The sequence below is a fragment of the Hydra vulgaris genome, chromosome 06 (assembly GCF_038396675.1).
Source record: "Hydra vulgaris chromosome 06, alternate assembly HydraT2T_AEP".
Taxonomy (NCBI): domain Eukaryota; kingdom Metazoa; phylum Cnidaria; class Hydrozoa; order Anthoathecata; family Hydridae; genus Hydra; species Hydra vulgaris.
This window is the reverse complement of record NC_088925.1, coordinates 60,562,501-60,585,374: the sequence shown is the minus strand read 5'-3', so window position 1 is coordinate 60,585,374 and position 22,874 is coordinate 60,562,501. Positions and strand designations below refer to the sequence as shown.

The window sequence follows — 22,874 nt, the reverse complement described above, 5'->3', positions numbered from 1 at the left end:
AACACTAACTAAATTTAAACATTACGTCCATTCTCTCATTTTTTTAAAAGGTTGAAATAATTTTTTATCTTTTATTTTTAATGTATTTTATTTATTTTTAATTTTGTATTGAATATATATACGCATAAGTATCGATTTGTATTTTTTTTATTTTTTTATTTTTTTAAATATTGTATTGAATATAAATACGAATATGTACTGATTTGTAATTTTTTATTTGTTATCTTTAATAATTTTTTTCAATTCTTTCAATTTTTTTGTTATTTTTGTAACTTTATTTATTTATATATATTTTTTTAATTTTTTTAATTTTTTATATATTTATTAACATTATTATTAATATTAACATATTATTAATATATATTATTTTTTAATTTTTTATATATTTATTAAACTTTTTATATATTTATTAACTTTAAATTCTTTTTTAGCAATCATATTTCTATTTTTTTTCAAACTTAATAATTTCACTCTTTTATATAATATTGGAAGATGTAAAATTTTATTGTATTTTTCTGTATTTCACGAAGGGGCTTGATGATAAGATACTTTGACTTCTACTTGCCCCAGTCAGCTTGTAAATATATATATATTTTTTAATTTATAAATATATATATATTTGTTTAAATTTATAGATAACATTGCAAAATGTGCAAAATAACAAAAAAATAATAGTAATAGTTTAATCCTACAAACTGCAATATATGTGCAATAAATATGCTACAGCATGCAAGATCATACAAGAGCATCACTTTAAAGTCAGCAATGGAGTATACAAGAAGCATCACTTTGAAATCAAAAATAGAGACAATACTGAGAAATATCAAATGAGAGCTAAGAACATTATAAACTAGATTATGACTAGATAAACAGAATAAAGCCTATTCTAAAATTAGTTGTCCGTTTTCTTCTGATCTCTGCAAAATGAATATCTCGGATCTTACTTTTTTACGTTATTTTTTGGTTGTCTATTGTTCAGTCCGTGTAACTTTTGATAATAAACCAGTACTTTTGTAAAAACAATAATAATGACAACGGTTTTCATTTAAAAGTAGCAAATATCCTAAAGTTTGCGTTTTTATCACTGCACGTTATTAATCACTTAATGTTTAAAGTCGGTGTTCCTTGTGTTTTTCACCGTTTGTTTATAATTTTTGATGTTTATTTATTGCTTAGTTTTTGCATTAGTGTAAATAATGTCTGAAAAACCCCATTGAAGAAAATGTAACTACAATAAACAGAAATTAATTAAAATTGCCAAAGTAAAAAGAGCTGCTCAAATTAATATGTAGGCAAATATATCCCTGTTAAGACTGTAATGTAAATAACTAATAGAAGATATCACCAATAAATTTTTAAACATGTATCTTTCCTAAGTGTCTTGTCCTTAGTGCCATTAAAGAATCCCAATGTCTCTTGAATGCCAAATAATCATTCAATCAGTTATTTTGTTTTTTAATAACTTTTGTTGAACAAGTTTTTCTTAAGACAATTATCTAAAACAAAAAGTTAAACTATCATCTTTTAACTTGGGTGCGCAATTTTGTCTTGTGACAGCGATATGCTAGAAGCCGATAAATAAAATAATGAAAGTTCAAATGGCACAGATTAAATTCATACTCAAATAAATCAGTAACCATAGTGTTTCAGTTAATTTAGTAGTAAGTTTTCCCCATATTTTGAAGCAAAAACAGCAAAAGTCCAAGTCGCTTGGAAAAACATCAAATTCACGTTGACCTTTTTTTAATAATTAATAATACAAACTTATTTAATAATATTGATTTATCCTGTTCAGTGTGCACAATGTTTGTCTACGATTTGTCATTTAGAAAGTAATAGTATATATTAGAGGAACGGGGAGATTCAGTTTAAATGTTCTCGTGAAAAAAAATCGATTCGTCACATTAGAGGTTTTCATTCCAAGGTCTTTTGGAAAAGATATACAACAAACGAGAAGAAGGAATAGAAAACTAAATAACGATAGTTCTAAAAGCAGTTCAGATATTGAAAGGCGCTGAAATAAAGAAAAAACCACTTTGTCAAATATTGAACTTTGATGTAATGAATCATTTTCTCAGAATGGTGGTATTTGCCACAGAAAAAAGCTGTAATGCTTAGTTGTACTGTTTGCAGAAGCTAGACCGCAAATTAAGTTTGTAATGAAAAAAACTGAAGGATTAAAGTTGGCTAGTAGATGCTTAGTAACAACAAAATTTATGAAAAAGAGACAAAAGAAAAAAACAGAAAGTTATATGAAAGTAGCTTCTATGCAATAACCTATCAATTACACTTAAGAAAGCTTGCAAAACTTCTCATTTTAATAAAAAAAGTCAAAAACTGTCAAATTTGTATTACGCATATAAAATTTTATATATCGCATTATAAAAATAAAGTTTTCGATTTCTGATTTTAAAAAATCACATTTACTTGTATGTTGCTACTAACAGGTTTGCCAAGGCGTGGCTTTTTTTCTTTCTAGTCAATTTTCCAAATATACAGCATTTTATCATTATAATACTGAACGTCTGGCGTTAGCTGTGAGAAATTTTATGGGACATTTTTTACAAGTGAAAAAGTTTTTGAATAAATTATACTTCAATTTTTAATGTATGTTCTAAAGACATACTGGAAATGGAAGCTATGTCTTTATGTATAAAACTAATTTATATTAAACGAGTTCTAAGTACATGATAGATGTTGCCTAGCGTGCAATTTCTGATGGTTGTTTGAAACAACTATGCAGCACCGTATCAACACTTTCATGAATTTCCTTGAATTCAAAAAAATAATCAAGGAAATAAAGCACTAAACGCAGATTTCAAAAAGAAATTGCGTGACATTAATTTCAACTGGAGATGCAAAGAAATCACTGTGAAATATTTTATAACATATATTAAACATAGAAAACAATACAACCAAAATTCAATAACAATAACCTGATAAAAATATGAATGTTTTTGATGAACCACGATGATTTGTTGAACAAGATCCATGCTTTAGGAACAATAAAGTTAAACATTAAGCTAAAACTTTTAATATTTTTGAAAGGAGTAGCGCAGTTGTTTAAGGGTTGTTAAATATCCACTGGGGACTGTAATAAGTTCCAAATGAACTCCAGCCCCTCGGTAATGATATAAATACATTAATTGTTTCATGAGCGAACGTTCGTACTGTCTTCCATGCAAAACTTTTTAATTAATAAACACTATTTCAAGTTTAATATTTATGTCAATAGTACGTTTGCCAAATAACAAATTCCAAAGCAGAATGTATAGAAGTGGTTTAGAAAAGAACGCCGTAGAGTTAATATTAGAAATTGTGAGACTTCTACACGTAAATATATTTGACAAAAACATTTGTTTTACCTAATACTTTTGGTGAAAAATTATGTAACGTATAATATAATGAATAAAGGTAACGCACAACATGATCAGGATGGTAAGTAATCATGACAAAACATCTCGCTGCTTTTTTTTTTCGCTTTGAGCACTCGCTAAATATATTTATAGTAAAATGTATATTTACATTAATACAAGTATAAAAAGTCACACTCATACACGCACGCGCATATATAATTATATGGTGGGTAAAAAAAATTTTTTTGAAAAAAAGGGGTACTTTCACTCCGTAAATGTAATTTGTATAATGAAACAATTTTGGATTCCAAAAATTAGCAATGATATAATCAGGATTTGCTTAAAACCATTAAACACGGCCTAAAATTTGTCAAAAAAAATGTCTCTTAAAAATTTGCTTAGTTGTTTCACAAAAATAAAGCATGTAAAAAAGTTTCTAAAATGATATTTCGTTTATAGAAAATCACTTTCCAATATCTTATAACAAGACTAATAAATTTTTAATAAAGTACAAATCATTACTTTTAACTGTTTTTAAGTTAAATTTTTTCAAAAAAAAAGGCGTTTTTTATTCTAAAATAATAAATATTTTTAAAATTCTCATTTATTTTTTCTTCTTTCGAATATCAACCTAAACTTGTTTCTTTTTTTGTAGTAGTTTAAGGTAAAATGTATAGTAGTTTTGAGCAAATAAAAAATTTTATAAGGATATTTTTTGAAACCATTTATATCTTGTTTTAGACTTTATTTTAAATTTTCCTACAAAAACCAAACATATAACCATTATATTAATATATAATGGATATATAAATGTTTCTTCCCAATAATAACTCTTTTTCATAGACTTAACTAGTGATCGACCAAAATTCCGTTCGGTTCCTATTCCGGCTGTTAATCCGACCGGAATTTTGGTTCTTGTTCCAGTTATATTTAAGATTTTGGTTTAAACTGCAACTGAAAATTTTTTTTTTTTAGCTTTTTTAGCATTATAGTGTTAGTTAATATTTAATAAAAAATGTTTTTTGATTTAAATCATAAGCTTGAGAATTAATGGAAATAAGATTAGCTATGCTTGAAAACTTAATTATTTTTTTGTTTTAATTGGTATTTATATCCTATAATCATTTTTATTGTTATTATTTGGAAGATAATACTGTTGTTATGTGTATAACATAATAGATTTATATTAAATGTTACAAATAATTATAAAAATAGAACTTCTAATTTGATTTTATGTAATCGATTAAATATAAAATTACCTGTTGTTTCTCTTCAATCAAGTTTTTAATTGCATTCACGAGAGAATTTTCAGGTTCGAAAAGATTGTAAAACTACTTCAGTTGGGCAACAATTTTAATTATAAAACTCTCTTAATGATATTTAAGTGTTGACATCGTTAATATTTGTTTATTGAGCAAAATGTTTATGATTGTCCTTTAGGAATTTTTGTGTAGCAATCATTGTAATAAATATTGTAAATAATAAAATTATCAGTTATACTTTTAACTTTTGTATTTGTCGCATAGCAGCAACATTGAAAAACTGTCTGGTATTTTGTTTTAACAAAATGAATTCAATAAAAAAAAGTTTAGGGTGGAAATACTTTATAATTAAAGCAAACAATCCAAAATTGATTCAGTGCAAAATATGCAACGGCAAAGTTTTAAGAGTATCAGACGACCCCAAAAAACAGGGATTATATCCACTAAGGTTCACCTGAAATTCATCATCCTGACATCAGGAAATCTAAAAACCAACAAAAACTCTGGATTAAATTTAAACAGAAGAAATGCAGTTCTAATCTTCAATATTCGATCGAAAAAACAAATTACTGACATGTTAAAATCTCTAATTCCAAAACAGGGTTCAAGCTTCGTCAAAATCGACTCTAACTCTGAAAAAGGTCAAAAATGTCACAAGTCAATATTTGAAATGATGGCTCATGACCTTAAACCGTGGTCTATTGCTAATGATGCTGGATTTTTGAGGCACCATACTTTTGTTGCTTTAAATTAAAAAATCAAAAAGTATTATAGGAGTTTACTAGATCTAATTTATGAAAAATAAAAATTGCCCTCAAGGAAAAGTTGGTTCAATCAAAAGATATTAATGGCAAGGGCGGATCTAGACTATCTAGTTAAGAGGGAGGGGGGGGGGAGGAGTTGCGATTTTTAGGAAAATTCATATTTTACAATTTTACTAAAGTTTTATATTATTTTTAAGGTATTTAAATTCCTTTTCAAAAAATGCGCTGTGTTAAACAGTTATACGAAAAAAATTTTATAAAATTAATGAGGAGTTCACCCGCATTGTCATCCCCTATGGATCCACTTTTGATGCATGATCATCATTTTATCGTGACTATCTGGGAACGACGGTTTACTTTATTTCCGAAGATTGGAACCGTGTCAAATTCTGCATCTCTTTTTCTCGATATGGTTAAAAGCATTCCGCAAAAAACTTTTCCAACCAGATAGAAACAACAAAGCTTTTAAATTTGACGCATTGCTTAAGAGGCAATCCATCAAATTTAAAACCAGCCTTTAATAAACCAAGCTCTAATTATAGTTCAAATGAATGCCTTAAGTACTCTCTTTAATAGACAGACTAATTAAAAAGAATCGAAAACTCTTGTTTAGTTCCTGTTTTGGATTAAGTTTATTTTTGGTTTTGGTTCTACTTATGAATTAGAAAAGTAAATTTTTAGTTTTGGTTCCGGCAATATATAGTTTTTAGTCAATCATTAGACTCAACTTTACATCAGAATCGCAAACAGCGGAGTCACAACTTTTTGCTGACGCACAAGTGACTCACAACATTTGGGTGTTGCTTTTTGGTACCACGCTAACATTATGTCTTCTCTCAGATCTGTTTCAAAATTGAATTCTATTTTAGAAACCATTAGTTTTAATTTTACGCAACAGTTTATAACCTGGTTTAAATCAAGCAATTTGTCCACTCACTGTGAAAGAGCATTAGTTGCATTATGCCTCATTAACTTGCCCCTTGATAAATTAAAATTTTACAGTCTCTAATTTGAAACCAATTTGTTGCAAACTTTTCTTATTGTTTTTGGTATTTACAGTCTTTTACCATGATTTCGACATTCATTTACTTTGTGATAAAAGATTTGAACCAGCGCAATAGTTAGCAGTAGTTTTATCCCAACTTTTAATTGTTGGACATTACTGAACGGACGGGTAAAATAGTGGGGATCAATGCTTGAGTTTGTTGGTCAGCAAACAATAGCTTTGTGACCAAATGCGTACCAGTACAAATTTTAATAACAGAAGGCAAATCTGAATAAAGAATTGATGAACGCTTGAAGATGCTAAGATATATACTCTCAATGTTATTAAGCACATGAGATTAACAACTTGTGTAAGGCTAGAGATGGTGTCATAACAGAAATACTTTTCTAGGGCAGATGTTAACTGCATCTAGCTACTGCATTGTAGTAGGTCGTCTACTAAAAGACCTTTGAGGGTTAGGGTTAGGGTTACCCTAACCCTGATTGGGTTTCTTTCGCAAAAAGTCTGTCTAATTGAATATGCTGACGTCTTCTTTTCGTTTCAACAAATACTACAAAAACAGTGGTGCTTCAGATTTTTCATTATCATTAGATGTGTGTTTTCTTGACGCATACATTTTACAGTTTCTTAACTTTTCTGTCAAATAATATTTTCCTCTATACCTCAATCTATAGTTTTCTGTTAACTCAGCTTAATTAATTGTTGCTTGCAACTTAGATGACAGTTTTCTAAATTGAGCTTGAAATTGATGAAAGAATAAAAGCAACTCAAGACTATCTAATATATGTTATTAATTAGTAATTTAGTTTTACAGAGCTGCATCATAATTTTAAAAGCGGAAGTGCTAGGATTGATCTTTTTTTTTAATTTGTTTTGTCATTTTCATAACAAGTTATTTACAAAACATACCGAGTTCCACAAATGTGGCCCTCGGTATGTTTTTGAGAATTTAGATTGTTTTAATAAGGTTTTTGGTACCTGATAGTTATGAAAGGAATGCTTTGTTTGATATTTATTAATAATAATAACAAAAAGGTCTCAAAAATATTTGGCAGCATACGATATTTAAATCTAAACATGAATAAAAAAATAATGTAGATAATTAATTGATAAACATTAAGCACTCCAAGCTTTTTAAGCAGTGGATTGGAACTGGTGTATTTATTAGCATTTAATATTAGGCGGCTTGCTTGTTTCTGTTTATTTAAAATACGCGTTAATTTTGATGGATAAGTGCTGGTCCACGCAATATTACAACATCTGATATAGCTATGGATAAGTGAAAAGTATATAAGTTTTAAGCAGTTTTTATTGAGCAAATGTCTTGACTTGTACATAATTCCAATACTCTTTGAAATTTTATTTTCCAAAAAATTTATGTGGTCTTTCCAACTTATTTGTTTGTCAAGTAAAAGGCCTACGAATTTAATGCATAATGTCCTTTGTAAGTTAGTTTTTTCTATTGAAATATTTGGGAGTTTTAGGGGTAAAGTTTCAGATAAGGAGGATTGAGAAAAAAGAATATATTTGCTTTTTGTTTTGTTTAGAGATAGTTTGTTGGTTTTCAACCATTCATTGAGGTTGTCAAGCTCATGATTCATAGTGATAAAGACTGACTCTATGTTTAAGTGGGTATAAAAAACCTGAGTGTCGTCAGCAAAAAGATTGAAGTTTATAACATTAGAAGATAAGTAAATATCGTTTATATAAATAATAAATAAAAAGGCCCTAGAATAGATCACTGTGGAACTCCACAAATAATGTTTTCTAGTATGGTAGAGATTTTTTCATTAGATACACATTTTTTGCGATTATTAAGATAGGAAAAAAACCATTTATAATTATTATTTTTGACTCCATAATTTCTTAGTTTGTAAAGAAAGATATTATGTTCTACAGTATCGAAGGGCTTTGAGAGATCAATCAAAACTTTAAGACAATATTAGTTGTTTTCAAATCTGTTTAAAATTTCTTTAACTAATTTAATTACTGCACGTTCTGTCGAGTGCCCTTTTCTAAATCCGTACTAATTATTACTAAGCAATTTATTTTTTATAAAATACTGAATAGCCATTTATGCATTATTCTCTCTACAATCTTAGAAAAATATGGAAGTATTGAGGTCTATAATTAGATAATTTAGAAATATCACAGTCTTAAAAAATTGAACTACTCTTGCTAGTTTTAAGAGGTCAGGAAAAATTCCATTATTAAATGAAAGACTAAAAATATTTAGTAAGGGGTTTTCAATAATATTGAAAACTTCTTTAACAGCCCTAGAGTTAATGTCATCAAGACCAGAGCTTTTGTTTGGTTTTAACATACTAAAAGCAAACCGAAGTTCATGAGGAGATACTTCAAGCTCATCCATCACACAGTCTTCTTCTTTCATATTCGATTTAAATTTTTACTTCCGGGAGTTATATTATTTGCTAGGGTTTACCAACGTTTATAAAAAAATTATTAAAACTCTCTGCAATAACTTTTAGCTCATTAATTACTGTTCTTTCATTTTCAGTGTATACATATTTTGGTAAAGTATTACCATGATCTTGTTTATTTTTTCCTATTACTTCCTTTATTGTATCTCAAGTTTTTTTGTTATTACCAACATTATTTTGTCGTGAATTAGAGAAATAATTTTTTCAGCTTTTTTTTTCAGGTTTTCAAACAGGTTTTTGTAAATTTATAATTTTTTTCGTTTTGATAAGTTTTATTTTTAAGAAATTTTCATATTGTCTTTGTTTGTTTTTTAAAGATTTAATAAGCCCTTTTGTAATCCAGGGACTTTGCAGGCTTTTAAGCTTAATTTTTGTTTCCTTCATTGGAAACGCTTTATTGCAAGCATTAATGAACTCATTATAAAAAAAATCATAAGCTAGATTAGCATCTTTGCAATTATTGAGTTGTTTTCAGTTTACTTTGAGTATATATTTTCTAAACGCCTCAATAATAAATTAATTAATTTGCCTTTTAACTTTCCTTAGTACTTTGCTTTTTTTTCTTTTTTAAAAAAATCTGAAATAAAAAAGATTGGAAAGTGGTCGCTTATATCGCTTTTTATGATTCCGCTTTGAATGTTGCATGTTGTAAAGTTGTTAGTAAAAATATTATCAATGAGAGATTCGGTTTGAAGAGTTACGCGAGTAGGTTTGTTAATTAAGGGAATAATGTTGTACTGAAATAGAGTGTTTGATAAACTTTTTACATCGCTATCAGTTTTGACATTAAGAAGATTTAGGTTATAGTCTCCCGTGATCTAAATTTGTTTGTGTTTTACATTTTTTAAGTAGCATTTTAATTGTTTTAAAAAAGATTTCTTTTTTCCGCATGGCGGTCTATACAAAGCATTTATTAAAACGTTTTTTTTTATTATTGTGGTTTAATAATTCGATAGTAAGAAATTCAAAGTCCGCCTTAAGAATACTTAAAAATTCTATTTTCTGAAAATAGATTAAGTCATAAACAAAAATGCATACACCACCACCAATGCCATCACCTCGAGTTTGGTGGATTGCCTTATAACCTGGAATTTGAAAATTATTTTTTTCATTTCCTCACCATGATTCTATATAGCATATTATCGTAAACTCAGAGCTTATATTTTTGAGCATTGATTTAAAACTTTCAAAGTTTTTATTCATACTACGAATGTTTAAAGTTAGAGTTGAAATAACATATGACGCATTCATGAGGTTAGATACTTCCTTAACATCAAAATAGTTAGAGTTGATTATGACATCCTTAAAAAAGTTTGCATCAGGATCATTATCATTATTCAAAAGAAGTGTGTTTTTTTTATTAAGAATTTCTAAAAGATTTGTTGTGTTTGATTTGTTAGCCATTTTCATTATTATAAAAATTTTCATTATTATAAAAACTTTCGTTATTTAAGATTAAGATTAAAAATGATTAGATTTCTAGCTATGTCATTTTGAATTATTATTAACATTTTTTAAAATAATAAATTTGTCAAACCTGACAGTTACATTTTCTTCATTTAATTTTCTTACTTTCGCTTCAGAAAATAACTTCCTACGTATTCTTGTCGTCTCTTAAGAGAAATCTTCATCAAGTAATTATACAGACCTTTGAGTTATCTTGTTTCTTTAAGAATGTTTGATTTATCTTTAAACTTTAACAACTTTAATATAATGGTTCAGGATCGGGCTTCTTTTTTAAATCCAAATTTATGCGCTCTTTCATTTTGACTCGGTCTACTCCTAAGTTTACACATAATAAATTCTGAACCTTTTATTTAGTTTCATCCCAAGTTTCATTGATATTTTTTAGTAATTGTATCTATCCTTAAGTTACTACGCCTTGACCAATCTTCGGAGATGCTGCATTTTTTGTTTAAAATTGTAATATTATATGGGCTTTCAAATTCTTTAGAATCATTAGCAGCTTTCACCTTTTGGTCGATGAAATGTTCGTGAAAATAAGGCTTTCTTTTAAGTCATTTATATCATTTTCTTGCAAGTGTATTCTTTCATTGCAGTCAAATGTTTTTGTTTCAATATCATTTAGGCGCGTATTGATTATTTTTAAGTTATCGCTAATTAAGTCCACGAATACTTTTTCTTGTTCTTTAAATAATGTCCGTAATTTGTTTTTGTGCTGAATGAACATATTTTTTATTTCGGATAAAGTAATAACCATTTTTAATATATTTTTTTTTAATTTTTTTTTTCTTTCTTTTTTGAGCTGTTAAAACTCGTTCAAAAAAATCTAGCTTTTGTGTCACTCTTTTAAGATTGACATGGGTAAAAACAGTTCAAAATTTAATTTAAAGTCATATGTTTAAGATGTTTGGCAACTACTAACAACATTTTTGACAATAAATTTTGTTTTTAGTTTTTCATTACTGAGATCTCAAAAATGTGGCATAAATCGATTTTTTTAAATTAGTTTAATTATGAGTTTAGTTTAAAAACTAAACGATTCCACTAGATTCCATGGTAGTTTTAATATTTTCCCATTAATAAGTATATATGAAAGCAGAAAAAATAAAAATCATTTGCCCAAACTTGCCTCAATTAAAATAAGACATTTCAAATACTTCGGTTATTGTGTGTGTTTTTTTTCGTTTTTTAATTAAAACTTGCCGTATAAAGTAGCGAATATTAGTTCATTGCTTTCATTCATTACACAAATTATACATTTAGTTCCTATTAGTAAAAAAACTCATGCTCATTCAGATGGTGCTAATTATCAAACCTCAAAAACCAATATATGCAACCTTTGATGGCATAGTGGACGTTTTAAAATTAACACTTGTGTATAAAATAACTTAAATAGTTCATTGCTTACATTCAACATGAAAAGAATACATTTAGTTCCTATAATTCAAGAGTTAGGAATTAATCATGATAACTTACTCGAGGCTCTTCTACGTGAGTTTTGTAGGCTGGAGGGTCTATACTATTAAAGCATTGAAAAACCTGAAATGAAAAATCTAAAGAAAACTCTAATAATATTTAAATGTAAATTCCGATCAAAGTTGCGGAAGTATGCAAGAATCTTTTCTAGACTTTTAGAACACGAGCGAACTTGGTTGAACAAAGATATTACTGTTAACAAAAAAAATGTTGCGTCAGGTTCAGGTAGAAAGTGCAAGAACTGGGAAGATTTAGGTGATAGAAGCAGAAGATCTAAGGTATTAATAAATAAATTAAATTCAACCCAGTTAAAAAAATAGTTTACAAGGTTAAATATTAAATATAATCTTGTTTAAGGTTGCCAAATTGGCTGAACATCCTGCTGAAGCATTGGCATTAGCTTCAATAAAACAAGCCACTTGAGATCCTAGCAAAAAAGACTTCGTTGATCTTGTGAAAAGTTCTACAAACTCTGAAAAAGATAAAATCAAAAAGATAAATTTTCCGATAAAAATGAAAACCGAAGATGTCTTGAGCTTAAAAATTCAGAGTGACCTTTCTGATGAACAGTATCAAATTATTAGGAATTCATCGATAATACATAATGCAGATATTTATCCTTCACTTCATGAAATTAAGAATGAGAGACACAAATGTTATCCTGAGGGTTTAATTGTGACAGAAACATCTGCTTCAACTTCTCTACAGGGTATGTTTAATCATACTCTGACAAGCATATTAACTTTTACGGAATGCCAAGACTTTATCAGAATGTTTGCTGAAATTGGGGGGAGGTTTAAATGTCTACTTCATTTTAAAGGTGGTTTTGATGGTGCCTTCAGTCAAAGTGTCTATAAACAAAAATACACTGATACAAATATTGGTGAAGCCCAAGTTAATGAACAAAGTCTTTTCCAGACAGCTGTTGTTCCACTTAAACTAACCATCATGAACTAAAATGTATGGTTAAATAAAAAGCCCTCTAGTACACATTACTGTAGACCCCTCCATCTCCAATATCCAAAAAAAACAGAAATTAAAAAATTTAAAAGCAGAAATTTAAAAGCAGAAATAAATAGACTAGTCAAGTTTGAAGTAATGTTAGAAGTTGAGGAAGGCAAACCGGATACGACTACCACATTTAAGTTCAAACTAGATTTAACCATGTTTGATGGTAAAGTGGTTGCCCTCACTAACACTCTGTCCTCGCAATCATGTAATGTTTGCGGAGCTAAGCCCAGTGAACTTAATAACCCAGCATTGATCAGATCTAAACCAATCAATGAAAAAGCTTTATCTTTGGGTCTTTCTACTCTGCATTGCTGGCTCAGATGTTTTGAGTATATTTTACATTTAGGGTATAAATTAGACATTAAAAAATACTTTGCCGAATCCCCTGCTGAAAAAGCATTAGTAAAAAGTAAAAAAACAAACATTCAACTGAAGTTTAGAAAAGAGCTAAGTCTTATAGTTGATATGCCCAAACAGAGTTTTGGCAACACTAACGATGGAAACACTGCCAGAAGAGCATTTGAAAATGCTGAAACTTTCGCTGATATAACGGGAGTGGCAGTAGATGTAATTATTAGATTGAGGACAATCCTAATAGCAGTATCCTCCTGTTATGAGTTGAACTCTGAAAGTTTTGGCCAGTATTGCTATGAAACTACAGCTCTTATACTCAAAAACTATTGCTGGTATGTGATTCCCCCAACTGTTCATAAACTCTTGGAACATGTTGTGCAGATATCTGACGCATTATAACTGCCAATTGGTTACTTCTCTGAAGAGTCACAAGAGGCTCTAAATAAAGAAATTCGCAAAGCTAGATTAAACCATACAGCCAAGATATCTAGAAAGAATGTTATAAAAAACCAGTACCAATACTTGTTGATTAGAAGTGATCCTGTAATATCAAACACTTGTTTAAAAAAATACAAGGTTGAAAATGGAAAAACACTTACCCCTGAAGTTTTATCTTTGTTAATACTGTAATAATGAAATAAAGCTTTTTTATTAGTATTAGGTTTTCTTTTTTTTGTTTTTTAGAAAGAAAAATTAGATAAGATAAATATTTATTTTGTTTTTAATATATTTTAATACTCTATAATATTAAAATATTTTTCAAACCAGTTTTTCTTTTTATTTAATAAATGTTTTGGTTTAAGGAATTTAATTTTTTTAAATTAAGTCAGTCATTGTGCACGTAAAAGTCTCTAACGCGTATACGCGTAGGTAGTACGAGCCTAAGGCACAAGAAATATCTAGATTAAAAAGTATGTGGTATTCTTTTATATGGTATTTTGGATCAAGAAATTCGATTTTTTTATTTAGATTATATTTTACGCGCGTAAAAGACAGTTACACGCGTATGCGCGCGCCTTACGCGTAACAGGTACGCGTAAAAATTATTTCTAATGGAAAGTTTAAATTTTTTGACCCAAAATACGATAATATTGATGTATCACATAACTATATATGATAGTTATATAAATTTTGCCGTTTTTTCACCTTTCTGACTCACTGTGCGGCGGTCGAGTTAAAATAATTTCTTATTACGCAGAAACTAAAAAGTTTTAGTGTGCATTTTTTCCGTCCAGGTTTAGACTTAGGGTTAGGTTCTTAACTAAATTAGGACTAAATTTAACAAAGTCACTGAAAAACTATGATTATTTTAAATATTAAATTTTTAACCTCTTTTAATAAAATTAGGAAGTTAGGTTGTTTTAAATGATGCAATTTAATATTCAATGAGTTCTCCATGCTTTAGAAATGTCACTTTAATTTGCACGAAGTGCTAAGAAAATAAGGATAATAAGTGTTCAGATGTAATTGCTTTTTAGTGAGGTAATTGATGACGTAATTGCTTTTTAGTGTCGTTGCTTATGTCGGTAGTAGGATTAGAAACGTATAGCGGTAGTAGGATTGGCTAAAAGTAATTTTAAAATAGTAAATGTAATTAGTAGATGCCCGAGCAAGAATTTTGAAGGAAATTTGGTTTTATGTTTCAGTTTTCATTTTGAAATTTTTAATAGTGAGTAGTTCCTTTTTTATAACTGCATCTATTTTCAAAAAAGCAACTGTAATTAGAAGTGGGGTGCGCTTTTTTTCATTGTGAAAACTACAAATAATATTGATACTTATAACCATACTTTAATGATTTCATTAAAACCTATTTTTTTGAGAACAAGTCGATTGATAAGTGTGCTGAAAGAATAGTTATTTTTAACCTAATCATTGGACTACTAATTTTTTTTGTAAATTTACATTTAGACTCACGAGCAATATTGTAATCGTCTACCAATTTATTGTGTAAATCAATGTGGCATGGAAATTTTGCGTGAAGAGGTTTGAATTATAATAATAGAAACAATTTTATATATAAAAAAAATATTGCTTTACATTTGGTTAGTAAACTATTTTTCTAACATATTTATAGATGCTGTCCCATATTCATGATAGTTGTGCTAATACAATTATTCCTTGCCAATACTTTAACATTGGATGCAATTTTAAGGTAAAAAATTAAGTTAATAGAATATAAAAAGTTTAAAAATCTCAATCAAAAAACCAGCATAACATCACGCTGAGTATTGCTTAAATTTAAGCATTACTCCTCTAGAATTAGATACCAGAAAAGATTTTATTTTATTTTTTCTTGAAAAAATTAAGATTAGTGAATTAAAACTTTCATTTAAAAATTGGTGTTTAAAAACTTTATGAATTTTGCAAGAATTAGTTTTTTAGATGGCCTCGAAAGTATAGTTAAATGATTTTCGTAGACTAGACGCTTGCTTTTCATAATTTATATTGATAAAAGATTTAGTTTTGAGAAAACGTATTTTAAAAAGCTGCGATTTTTTCTCAGCTAAGACTAGTTTTAAAAATTTTAAATTTAGTTTCGTAGTTTTTTTTCTAAATAACTTTTCTTATTTATTTTTAAAAAAACTAAAGAGAAGATAGACGCACCGGAAATATTACTAACGAAAAAAAAAGTACATCAGAAGCTGAGTACAGTTTTTGAAACCACAGTACCTTGTGGAGCTATAATCTAACTTTTGAAAATATTGTGTTTATATTTACAAAAAAAGGGATTAAACTGGTAAAGAAGTATTAAACGGGCATAATTTGGATTTTTGGTGTTATAGACATTTTAAGTCTGTTATTTTTTCGTTAACGTTCAGCAAATAGCTTTAAATGCTCAAAACTTTTGAGCAAAAGAGAATTTTAACTTTTTTAAATATAAGATCGGAAAAACTGTTCGAAAGGCTGTTCGAATCACTTTTACATTACTAAAAAACTCTGATAATAAGTTTGATAATATTTTTATCACCATTTTTGAGTTTGAGTTTTTGAGGCTCCAATCACTTGGATACAAAAATAAAAGAAGAATTTTATCCTTTTGTTATGACTTTAGCAATATGTTTATATTAATTACGATGCATTTATAAAAACCGTTTGATGTTTTACTTTTGAAAACTTTATTTTTTCATATATATAAATTTAGTCACCAAGATTTTTTGAAAGAAAATTTTGACAAGAATCGTTTATAAAAAAAGTTTTATGAACGTTTTTTGAATAAACTTTGCGACAATAGAATACCGCAAACTATGTTGGTTATACCTTTGTCAATGTCTTTGACAAGAGTATAACCAACGATGTCAATTAATTTTGTTTTGATTTTCGTTTAAACTACACTTCCGTGTTGTGTTTTACTTATATATTTTCCTTTATTAAAGCAAATTAATCAAGCTTAACTTCTACTTTGACTGTTACTTAGCTTTGAGTAGAGTGTATCAAATGTTTTAAACTTATTATTATTTAAATTTTCCACATAACAAAATACAACTAACAATAATTTAAAAAAGAGAAAACTCGCTATTAGAAAATTTGATTATTTTTTATAAGTTTGTAAAGTATTGCTAAAGTTTTATGAACACACTTCATTTAAAGGTTTTAGGTGGTGGTACATATAAAGTAACTTTTAATACCTTCTAAATAAGGTAAAAAATGTATTAATAAGACGCAGTCGTTGTTTCAATTAAGAAAAGCTTTCATAATTTTTTTTATTATTGAAATAATGCTTTTAAACATTTGCATTTGATATAACAGAGAGTAAACTAACATTTCAATAAATATTTTTACTAGTTTTTTGTCAAAAAAAGTCAATTTACGTTGCAATCTAAATATTGGGCAAAAAGTAATGTTTTTCTTGGGTGTCATGTTTATTAAAAAATAGATTAATCTGTTAATTACTTTAGTTATGACAGTAACTTCTTAAGATGTCTTTTTTTTACGTTATGATGCGTTTAACCAAGCTTTGATTATCTGAGAGTACGCTTTGAGGGGCTTTATGCAACTCCTTTTCAGTTAGAGGCAAATTGTCTTCGGTGAATTTATCAATTAAAAATAAAGATAACAAACTCTATCCTTCTGTCAATATATGTCCCTCTAGCATAATAAAGATGAATTGAATGTATCACTAACATTTTTTAAAATTACACACTCTTTTTATCACAGAAAGTTTCAGCGTTAATCTATTGCTCTTTAATTCTAGTTACCTTTTCACAATAATTTAGATGGGAGTAGCCTTGTAAACGATGAATATATGGACTTAAGATAACAGAGACCGGGTAACAATATAACATTAAATAACGAAGACCAAGTGTAGTTTGCTACCGTGGTAAATTTTATAGTGTTTTGAAAGTTGCTCAAGGCTAGATCTTATGTATGGAACCATTTTTTACCACAATGAGCAAAAGTTCAAATATCTTCTGCTCTAAAACTTTTGAACAGATATGAAAAACTATCTATGATTTTTTGAATAAAAAACCACTTCTAATATATTAGAAACGATGGCAAATTATTGTTGAACATAGATTGGTGATATTATTTTAAGTCAAAAAGACTTGTTTAAATAAAGTAAATAAAAATTATGGTATAGAGGGTTTTCTTTCCCTATGCAACAAAGATTAAAATCCAAAATAAAAGGTTCGACTCAGCAGCATGGAAAATGACAATGAAATACCAAAAATCGAATAACGAAACAAATCCAAAAATTGGATAACAAATAGACAGCAATAAGAAAACCAATTCTCGTAAAGTAGCACGCCATTAAATAATTGAAGAGGAATGTGCAGTGTCAATATCTAGCAATTAAAATTATCAATAAAAGTATTTTATTAGCAACTGTTACATATTACTAAAAAACTAGTTTTCAAGTGAAAGTTATATTTCTTTTATCAATTCTGTTACTAATTTGTAAATAATTTGTCAAGTCTGTTTTATGTAAATGATTGCTGCACTGATTGTTTATTTTTAAAAGTATATCCATTTATTTAATTAAATAACTCTTTATACTTTTAGACTTTATTTTGCAGACCATCTCATGTAGCTAGAAACTAAAATATACATACTTGGTTTGCAAATCATGAGTACACTAATATTCTCTCTGTTCAACAAAATTTGGAATTTTATAGTTTTGCCAGCATTTCACGTTTATATATATTTAATTTAATGCATAGTTTTCATTATTAGTACTAGTTTACTAATATATTTAAAATTAGGTAAGAGGAAACTAGGGTATAATGGGTTACTTAAGGAAATGTTGTCATAAAACTGGCAAAAATACTCTTCAATTTAATTCAAACGCTCTGATAAGTTCTCGGTCAGTGATATCTGCGTTTCATTGATATCTGCGTTTGCATCTGATCACTCTGCTTCTCATTGCTTTATCTTTTTTCTTCGAGATACTACCCAATCTTAGTAGACAACTCAGCCAAAATATGATTTAAACCTAAGATTTGCTGTCCTGCTTCGTGGCAGTCTTTACTAATTAACTTAGTTATGTAGTTATTTCTGGGTAAAATAATTGAATTTCTTGTCAAAACTAGAGAAATTCAGCATTTTTTAGTCAACTGTCGCTTCTTAACAAATTATTTTTATCTATTCGAGGCAAAAATTTTATTAGAAAACTAGTTTTAGATATTCTTTTGTTACTTTAAAGTCAATTTTACTCTTCCGCGAATGATTTCTTGTGAGCATTTATAACTAATTCAATTTTTGCATCATTAATGAAAAATATTTATCGTTAGGAACGGTTGAGAATGTTCCAGATGATAAACATTTTTCATTAAAGTTGCTTATGAACCTTTGTACATAGGCTAAGATTTGTGTTAACCGTCTCTAATTTGAGTAGCGGGTTGGTTCTAAACGTTATTCATCACTATTTACTTAGAATTTAAGGGCCACGAAAGTATAAGTAATCCTAACTTCTACTATTATTTTTTTCAACTTCTTTAAATTCATTGGTAGGCCATTGGGTTTCCTTGTATTGAATGAAATCAGTTCCACTCCATCACAAGTTACTGTTTTGTAAATCGCTATTTTTTACTCCTCTTCATGACCAATTCGCATGGTTTTTTTTCCTGTTTGTACATAACTTAATTGTTTTGGATATGAATAAGTCTGAATTTCGCCAACTCTATTTGCAACAAAGGTTTCGAATCTTCTACTTAGATTTTTAATCCATGATAACGTATTTAACCTGTCAGACCAAAATATACTTTCTCTATTTTTAATGTGCAAGGCAAAGGTTTTTTGACGGAGAGCGTAAGTTTCAATCCTAACACTACCTTTAATAACTCTAACCTTAGAGTGCAAATTGAGGTCAATGAAGTGACACAAGCTTTCGACAAAACAAAAGAACTTGAAATTCCACTAATTTTATGAAAATGAACTAAGTTACAAAATGTTCCATTAGCATATTGAGAAACGTTGAAAAATATATAAAGGATTGAATAAATATTTTTATAAGTGCTTCGTAAACAACGTAGGTATTGGTAACAATCGTAACAACGTAACGTAGTTTAAACAACGTAACGTAAGTTTAAGCAAAGGTAACAATCGTAAAAAATGTGGTATTTTGCACTGGTGTATGTTTTTTAGTTTGCTAAACCAGATATCCAACTTTTGTTTAATTTTTTCTGGTAGCATTTCATCCCAATTATCTCCTAAAGTCCATAGTTCTTGAACTATTACTTTTGCTCGAATAACAAAAGGAGCTAAAAATCCATCAGGGTTGATGCCAAATACAATTCTCGAAAACTCAAACAACTCCGGCTATTTATTCTCATTTAGATCCCGCCAAAGAAATTTGTGATATCTTAGAACGTTTAGATTCAACTCGATTTGCAAACACATTCCTGTGATATTACCCAGCTAAGCAACTGCATTCTTTGAAACCGCAACAGCACGACACAGAAATTTCGTTGCAGTTTTGGTCGTTGATGAATAACCTAATTCAGCGAAACACTATGGTATTTTGCAGCAGCGTCGAAGATAATTCTGACTTTTATGATCTTCTTTTCAAATTTTACAACACTAAAGTGTGGAAAAATCTATTTTTTGTATTCATTTGTGAATAATTTTTTGATATAACCTTTTTTAAGTAATTGTGTTATGCTTCTTTGTAAATTTCCACCACCTCCGAGGTTCTTTTAAGTCGCTTTTTTGTAGTTATTAATCGTTTTACTGCCATTTCATAGTTGTTTGGTAACGACTTTGGATCCTCTTTCTAAGGAATGCCAATATAATACCGCCCATCAATATAATTTATTAAATTTTGTGTTTGATTAAGGCCATTTATCTTCAACACTAATATATAATAACTTTGTGTACGTCAAGTGCCCCAATTGATGCCCATCTCAGTGGGATTAGTCGGGCTATTGAAATACCAGTGCAACCTTTAAATTATGTTTTTGATAAAATGAACCTTTGCGTTGTCTAATCCAATAAGAATATCAACAATTGGTTATTGTCCCAATCTGCAAAATAGTATAGTTCTTAGGTGACTTCAATATTTTTTAAGTTTATTAAAGTCCCTACTTGAATGTTACTCGTAACTCTGTCAACTGTTAATGCATTTGTCCTTATTATTAGTTTGTTGTCAATGCTTTTCAACTGGATTTCAACAGGCATTGTTTGAAAGGTGCCAACTCTACCATTGAGTACATTAAACTTAATTTCTTTCATCACTCCTTGTAGTCCAATCTCTTTAGCTACATCACTGTTTAATTAGGTTTGCATACTGCCATCATCCAACAGAACAAAGACTTGTATCAATCGATGTCCGTTCGTTAAAACGGCAGAAAAAATCCTCATAGCTATATCTTGACTTCGATATTTAATTGAAAACTTAATAAGAAGAGTTGTTTTCTTTTTCTTTTTTTTGTTCGTCTTGTTTGTCAAATGCAACAGTTTGTTATGAATTTCTTGACAACCATCAGTTCCATATTTTCTTGATTTTTCACATTTATTGCCAACTTGATCATTACCCAAACAACGATAACATAGACGATGGAATTTTGCTTGTTTTCATCTTTTACTTACTGCCATGGATTTGAATTCTTCACATGCCACAAACTGCGAGTTTACAATCACAAATCTTGCACGTTTTTGTTACATCGTCTTTGAATATTTCTACATAGTTCTTTGTTTCTCTTTGAAATCTACAAGGACTTTTCTTGATTATATCTTGGTTCTTCCTGACTACAAAATGTTTTCTAGGCAATCGTATAGAATTCCGCCTCTTGAAAAACGCATTCTTGCAACGATTCCGCTTCAGGACTTTTTTGTTATTCAAATAAGCATAAGTAAAAATACATTAGGCACTGTTTTCGGTAGTTTCTTCATAAGTTTGATATATAGAGAGCCATTAGGTAACTCATCAACTTTTCTTAACTTTTCTAAATTAAGAGCAATGTCCAACATATCAGTAAAACTTTCAAGTTCAATTGGGTTGTTAGATTTTACTGGGCTTAAATTTCCACTTTTTCCGAATACAAGGCTACTTTGTCATTGTTTTCCACCGCATTTTTTTTGATTTGATCTTTTGCAGTTTCGTACGCAGCTTTTGAATACCCCAAACGTTTAACAACTTTCAATGCTTCTCCTGATAGATACTGGCGTAGTTGCAGCAGTTTGATTTCAGGGGTAGCGGAGCTCTACCAATACATGCTTTAAACGCTGCTTTTCAATTTTCGTATTGTGTTTTATCTCCTGAAAAGACAGGAATCGACACTCTAGATAAGTACCTCCATAAGTCTTATATCTTTTTTCGTACTCAAGACGTTATTCACCAATTGAAAGTTAGCACCTTTTTATGGTACTCCTTTCTTTTTATTTGTTCTCCTCGCCAACCTGTTCCAACAGGGCTTTGGTAGCTCTCGGCAGCTATATAGCTATAGGTAAAATTGTTTGATAGTGCTTCTTAACATCAGAGATTTCAGTGTGTCATTTAAATTGTGCATCCAGTTGGTCATTTTTTATCACATCTAATTCCATTGGCCAATTTTGCTCCATAAACTTTTTATTTCATTCATTATCCATCAATCCATTGTCCATTAATCTACAACTTATTGGTCCCATATCCCCTTTTTCCACTGCATGTTGCCCATAACAACCACCAGGGTTAGGGTTAAGGGTAGGGTTTGGTTTCTTTTTCAGTGATCAAGGCCAATTTTTGACTTCGTTTTATGACGGATTAGTTCAAGTTTTCGTTTATGTTCACCGCTTATGTTCCTAAGTAACAAGAATGTAATTTTTAGCAATTGGATATTCGTCATCGAACAAGATCAACCGCATGCAATATCGTATCTAATATCATATTTTCAATTCTGAGCTAAGTCATTTTTGAAGCCAGTCTCAACTATTAATTTAAAAAAAAAGTTTTAAAAGAATATTAGTTTTCAGAAAACAATAGTAAAAATTGTAAGAGTGTTTAAAATTGTGCATTTTGACATCTAATATCAATAAATTTATTTTGTGAATGCAAATATGTTTACAAATGATGTAGTCTTGAAATCATTTAAGCTCTAATTGTATTGATATGTTTTATATATTTAATTTTTTTATGTTAAATATAGTTAAGGTATATGTTTTATTACTCAGGGAATGAGAAAAGAACAAGTTACTCATGCCAATTCTTCAACACAAAACCATCTTTCAATGGCAATATCAAAAGTGGCTGAGCTTGAAACTAATATTACGTTACTTAAAGAAGAAATGGAAACAAAAATATCCTTTTTCGATTATGAAATGGTAAG

General features: G+C 28.7%; 1 protein-coding gene across 5 annotated transcripts in view; it reads left to right on the top strand.

Moving 5' to 3' along the window:
* LOC136082050 (TNF receptor-associated factor 6-like) overlaps window positions 1-22,874 on the top strand; it is an 84,811-nt gene that overhangs the window by 17,755 nt on the left and 44,182 nt on the right. For all 5 annotated transcript variants that reach the window (XM_065800627.1, XM_065800628.1, XM_065800630.1 and 2 more), the window contains 3 exons: window positions 15,043-15,117; window positions 15,209-15,286; window positions 22,720-22,869. In XM_065800627.1, the coding sequence (XP_065656699.1) occupies window positions 15,043-15,117; window positions 15,209-15,286; window positions 22,720-22,869 (303 nt within the window). The remainder of the gene's footprint in view (window positions 1-15,042; window positions 15,118-15,208; window positions 15,287-22,719; window positions 22,870-22,874) is intronic.